General features: G+C 36.6%; 1 protein-coding gene across 1 annotated transcript in view; it reads right to left on the bottom strand.

Moving 5' to 3' along the window:
• The window catches only part of Mcr (macroglobulin complement-related), a 44366-nt gene that overhangs the window by 28275 nt on the left and 9170 nt on the right, over positions 1–6921 (bottom strand). The window contains exon 6 of the mRNA XM_074097110.1: positions 35–175. Coding sequence (XP_073953211.1) covers positions 35–175 — 141 coding nt within the window. The remainder of the gene's footprint in view (positions 1–34; positions 176–6921) is intronic.

The following is a 6921-nucleotide window of genomic DNA, read 5'->3' on the forward strand; positions in this document are numbered from 1 at the left end:
TAAAGAGGTTATAACTTTATTAATCCTTGCTTACCTCGAATCTGGTTTGATAGTACTCTTCAACAAGGAACTGGGCCTCCTCCACCTGTCCCAAGGCCTCCACGCGGATGTACCACTCGCCGAACAACGGCTGGTCTGACAGCTGGTAGTGCAGGCTTACGGTGCCGAAGTTGCTCTGATCAAATTAGGTTGTTGGATGAAATGTTAACTAAATATCTGCTTTATATAGATAAAAATGAAAATACAAGTCGCATCCGACATAGATTTGAAACTTGTTGAGGTTGTAAACCTTTGTAGATTTATATTGGCCGCTTACACTTTAACTATGGTTTGAATATGTCTAGTTTAGCTGTCTTTCGATATGTGTCTTAGTTCGTATTGTTATGGAAATATAATGTTTTAATTAATAAATAATCGTCTTCTTCATCATCTTCAACATGGTAGCAGAGCTTTTAGTATAAAAGAAGTTAAAAACAAGTAAGTCGTAAATATGAGTAATAATATCGTAATACCAATTTTTGACGGAACGGATTATGCCAATTGGAAAATTCGGCTATTGAAATTTCTTGAATTTAAGAAATGTAAGGAAGTAGCTATTAGAATAAAAACTGAAAAAGAAGATGCTACTAAGTGGGATGAGATGGATATTCAAGCTACAAATTATATATACAGTGCGATTACCAACCAACAGTTGGAATACATTAGCGAGCTAGAGTCAGCATACAAAATTATATTAAAATTCGACGAAATGTATTTAAAGCAATCTACAGCATTGCAAATTGTATGCAGAAACAATTTAGAAAATATAAAACTAACGAAATATTCCGATGTTAACATTTTCTTCGACGAATTCGAACGATCTGTCAACGATTTGAAAAAGGCCGGCGCCATGATGTCGGAAAGTGAAAAATTAAATTATATGTTAAAGGCGTTGCCCGGAAATTACAGTTATATTGGTGATTTAATAGATGTTTTGCCAGAAAAAGATAGAACCGTAGAATATTTAAAAAGTAAAATAAGAATGAAGAAAATCCAAAGTGTAGACGAAGAAATGCCGGGTACCTCGAACGCTTTTAAAGTAGAATCTGAGAACAAACAAACATGTATTACCTGCGGAAAAGTTGGGCATATACAAAGAGACTGCTGGCACGGACACCGAGGTCGTGGTCGTGGACATTATGCTCGAAGTCGTGGTCGAGGACGTGGTCACTACAATTTTCGGACCCAACAGAGGCAGAGGAAATTACTATAATACGGAATACTATAAAAAGAGCTTTCACACATGCGTTGTGAACAATTCGACGATTAATGAAGATACTCCTCTTAAGCCAGGACAAATAAATTGGCTTTTAGACAGTGGATGTACAGACCACATAATAAATACCGACGAATACTTTGATAAATATGTAACATTGAAAGAACCAATAAATGTCAAGGTTGGTGATGGAAGAATATTGAAAGCGACAAAGGTTGGAAGCATTAAAACTTACTTTCCTGTTTATGAGAATAGAAACAAAGTGATAATAGACAATGTATTTTACGTAAAAGAGATGAAAGCTAACTTATTAAGCTATTCAAAGATAACAGATAATCACACAATAGTTTCGACGGGATATTTAACGAAGATATATAACAAGAATAGAGAATTGATTGCAATTGCGAAGAAAGATGAGAGACTCTACAAAGTAACCAGTTTTGTCTGTAAGGAAATAGGCGTAATACAGCAACTTGTAATATGACATTGAAAGAAAAGCTGCACCGAACATTTGGTCATATAAATTTCAATTATCTTGACATGATGTGTAAAAGTCAAATATTAGATGGATTACCTAAACAAATAGAAACGGATTATATGAAGTGTGCTATATGCGTCGAAAATAAAATGCACAATTTGCCATTTAGCAATAATAGAACAAAGGCAGAAGATATATTAGATATTGTACACACGGATGTTAACGGACCACATAGAGCTACAGGATATCGAGGAGAAAAATATTTCTTGACATTCATAGATGATTATAGCAAGATAGCTAGAGTGTATTGTATTCAATCAAAAGAACAAGTGTATGAATGCTTCGAAGAATATGTCAATCAAATGCAAAATATTACAGGAAAAATGATCAAGAACTAAGATGTGATAACGGGAAAGAATACATAAATAGCAGAATATTTAATTTCGCAAGAGCAAAAGGAATAATGATTAAGCCTTGCCCAGCATACGTACATGAGTTAAATGGTACAGCAGAAAGATATAATAGATTATTAATGGATATGGCACGATGCCTCTTAGCTGAAGCAAAGGTTGATAGATGTTATTGGCCAGAAGCTATTAAGACCGCTGCTTATTTAAAAACCGTATAATGACAAATACCCCAGAAAGAAAGACGCCATTTGAATTATTTTTTCATGAAAAACCAACTGCAAAATATTTGAGAATGTACGGTAGTAAAGTTTATGTAAGAGTACCTGAAGAAAAAGAGTATCAAAATGGGACAAAAAAGCGGAGATGGGAATTTTACTAGGATATACAGATGTTGGATACAGAGTACTAATCAACAATAGAGTTGTCATTGCAAGGCACGTGGATATAATTGAGGAAGATGTTAAGCTTATTGCATTTGATGATAATGAAGAAGATAATAATATAGATGAAGAAAAATGGGAAGATTCCCTAGATAGAATTGAAACAGAAGACATGGTACCTTAATAATAACGCAAGATAGAGATCGTGAATAATGAAAAGAGGACCTCAAAGAGACAAATTAAAGCACCACACCGTTTTGATGAAGAATTTGGCTACTATTGTATAACTGCTAATTATTGTGATGCGATGATTCCAGATACTTTTCAGGAGGCGACTACGTGTGACGAGGCTGATGAATGGAAAGAGGCTATGGACCGAGAGATGAACAGCCTAGTAAAAAACGATACTTGGACCTTAGTAAATGCACCACAGGAAAAAGAGGTACTAGATGTAAAATGGGTTTACAAAAAGAAGTCCGCTGATCTTTATAAAGCCAGGTTAGTGGTTAGAGGGTTTCAACAAACCACTAATATTGATGATACGTATTCACCTGTTGCTAGGATGCATACTTTAAAATTACTGCTATCGTATTGCTGCCAATTTAATTTACATGTACATCAAATGGATGTAGAGACTGCTTTTCTAAACGGTAAAGTTTTATCAGAAGTGTATGTCAAACAGCCTCTTGGTTATGAAGACGGTACTGACAAAGTATATAAACTGTATAAATCTCTTTATGGTTTAAAAGAAAGCCCGCGAGCTTGGTACGAATGTTTTAATGATTTTGTAACAACTATTGGTTTTCATAGGAGCAGATATGACTATTGTCTTTATGTCAAAACAGATGATAACTGTACTGTATATATTTTAGTATATGTCGATGATTTATTGATAGCTTGCAAAAATGAGCACACGGTTGCTATAATTAAAAATAAATTAAGTAACCATTTTAGAATGAAGGACTTGGGAAAGGTTAGGAACTACATAGGTATTGATGTAGAGTATGACTATGCAAAAGCTAATATTTTGACCTTAAGCCAGGAAAAATACATAGAGTCGTTAGCAAAAAAATATGAAATTGAGAATTCTAAATTATTTAAAACCCCTATGGAGATTAATGCCAAACTTGAGAAATGTGAATTACTAAATGATGATATTAAATACAGAAACTTGATTGGAGCTTTGTTATACATTAGTTCTGGCACTCGACCAGACATTGCCTTTTGTGTCAATTACTTGAGCAGATTTCAGAACTGCTATGGTGAAATTCATTTCAAATATGCATTGCGTGTTTTAAAATATTTGTATTTGACTAAAAATCTCAAGCTCACATATTATCAGAATTTAAAAGCTACTATAATGGATTGTTACGTAGATGCCGATTGGGCCGGAGATATCGTAGACCGTAAGTCTACTACTGGTTTTGTAATTCGATTATTTGGTAATGCTGTGTACTGGAAGTCAAAGAAACAAATGACTGTGACAAAATCTTCCACTTTTGCTGAATACATAGCGTTGTCAGAAGCTGTAACTGAAATAAGCTTACTACGTAGTATACTTGATGATGTTTTTTAACTCTTCATGCTCCTGTAAACATTTATGAAGATAATTCAGGTGCTGTAGCTATTGCTAAGTATGGTAATTTCACAAAGAATTCGAAGCATATTGAAGTGCATTATCATTATGTTCACGAGAATGTTAAGAACGGAACTATTGATATTGTTAAAGTTGATTCGGAAGATAACGTTGCAGATATTTTTACCAAAGCGTTAGGAAACATAAATTCTTTAAATTCAGGCAATTGTTAAATATAACTTGATTTGATATTGCCATACCTGCAATGTTTAACAATGTTAATTAGTGTTGCCATATTAAAATATAAATCTAAGGAGGCGTGTTGAGGTTGTAAACCTTTGTAGATTTATATTGGCCGCTTACACTTTAACTATGGTTTGAATATGTCTAGTTTAGCTGTCTTTCGATATGTGTCTTAGTTCGTATTGTTATGGAAATATATGTTTAAATAATAAATAATCGTCTTCTTCATCATTTTCAACAGAACTCTACACCTCCATTTTACAAATCCAACACTATACCTCTGAACCAACTCTGATGACAGTAACTACCATCGAATTTACCGATCTTATTGCAAGTGGAATTTACACTAAAAATAGCATTATAATTCGAAAACACGCTTTTTCACAGAGATAAGACCGAGCTGGATCGATTCTTCGCCCTCGAAAGCCCGCATAGCAAATTTTGTCGAAATTATTAGAGCCCTTTCCGAGATCCCCGAAATAAATAAATAATACAAAAACAAGAATAGCTCGTTTGAAGGTATTACAACAATTGCTCGTTTACAAGATAAAAAAATCCTGAACAAAACATCTATTAAATAGGAACGATAAATCCAATCCTTCCTGTAGTATTGAGAGAGACAGGTAATTTGTGTGGGTTAGTCTAACAGACAGAAAACAATGAGTACTTAACATGCGTGTATCGACTCCAACTCTGGTTACGCAAAACAAAGCAAATATCACTTTTTGATGGCGACTAAAACTGACGGTGTAGAGTGCTATAGTGTTTGGTGTTAAGGTCATTATCATTACAAGATGCGAGGGGTTGACTAAACTACCATAATGGAATGTTATAATACTTATAATATGGGAAGCCATGGTGATGCCGCCAGATAGGCCATTCTTGCTTAAAGCTCGGGAAACCAAGAAGTAACTCGCCAACACTATGCTGAGCTGGGACCGTTTCGCGACTTCGCAAAGACTTGCTTTTATTTATTTTTTGTCATAACTTGTAATTGTGTACTGTAAAAATGTTTTTGCGAATAGCGAATAAATTATTCTTATTCTTAATAGTAACGACGACTCCTACAACGTTTTAAACAGAAGTCATATAGAGTTGTACAAGATACAATAAGAGAATATTATAGTTTATAATAATTTTGTTTGTCATGAATTAAATGTAGGTGCTACACAGATACTCTAAGGTTGGTTTCCCAGTATCAACCGCAGCCATACATATTTTATTTATGTCTCAATGTAGGTAAGTTGTTTGATTCGAAAGATGACGACGCGACCACATATAGATTACACTAGACAACGCAAAACCTCAATCTTTATGAAAACCAACCGTGACACTTTTTTATATCTACTGTGACGTCTCAAGAGCGAATTAGCGATGTGAATTCCCCGATGTCCGCGCAAAATCGATTCAAATACGCCACCCGCTCGCGCCGTGGGGCTGGAGTCAGTCACTAGTCATGATTAGTCAGTTAGCGGTCAGTCTTTGTATGGGGCCAACCCCGACGTTTGGTCGGGGTTCGGACACGCTAAGTAGATGCATTTGCGTAATCTAGTGTAATCTATATCTGTGGACGCGACGTTGCAGTGGGTTTGAGCCAGTCGGGCACTCACCTGTCGGGAGAGCCAGCGCTTCATGATGCGGCGGTTGGGGTCTAGGATGAAGACGTCCACCGCCCGTCCGAACGCCTTCAGCTCGGTGCTGATCGGGATCGCTCGGAATCGCACTGCGGGCAAATCGACTCCAATTAATAATGGCCCAAGAACACTAGGACAAATCACTTAAGCTGCTTTTCTGCCATTTATGCGAGGATGCGTTGCGAGGAATGTGTTTCTCATGAACCAATAGAAACGCTTCATTTACCTATCCTCGCTCCGCTCAGCTGATTTCGCTAGCTGTGCAATACAATACTGTTTGGGGTTTAATTAAGTGGACTGTAGGACGAGAAATACGAACTACAGTGTGGCAAATAACTGGATAAAGGCTGAGACCTGTGGTTGAAGCACTCACCGAGACGTCTGCTGATGATGGTGCAGATCTTAGCTGTAGTAGCTGGCGCAGGCTCCCTCGATCTTCGGCTCATTCGAACTTACCTCCGACAAGGTTACCCTTAACCAGCAGAACTACTAAGATACAGCAAGGACAGTACTTCTTCCAACGGATCAGCCTTCCTCGAGCGTCCACACGTAGTTTACACAAATATTTAAAAGACAACGACACGAAAACTAGGTACGATATAATTTGCGCGGGAACGCGCCGACATATACGACACGACAGACTTTTTAAAGTTCGAAAAAGGAAGTGACAAGTGATTTTACTTTTTTAATTCAAATCTAAACGATAATGTTGCCAGGCGAAAGTATTAAGAAAAATTAAACAAATCGCCGCACATATCTCTGGTTGACGCGCAGCCTTAGGCCGGCGACAGACCTACCAATTCTGTTTGCTCTATCTAGAATAGAACAGAAAAGAATCGAAACCGGAAGGCTACAATGCAATACAAAATGCACCATTTCATTACATGCCTACCCGATACGGTTCGGCAAGAATGCCTGGTCAGCAAACACATGTTCAGCAGTATC

Source organism: Choristoneura fumiferana, chromosome 14 (genome assembly GCF_025370935.1).
Source record: "Choristoneura fumiferana chromosome 14, NRCan_CFum_1, whole genome shotgun sequence".
In the NCBI taxonomy this organism is placed as follows: Eukaryota; Metazoa; Arthropoda; class Insecta; order Lepidoptera; family Tortricidae; genus Choristoneura; species Choristoneura fumiferana.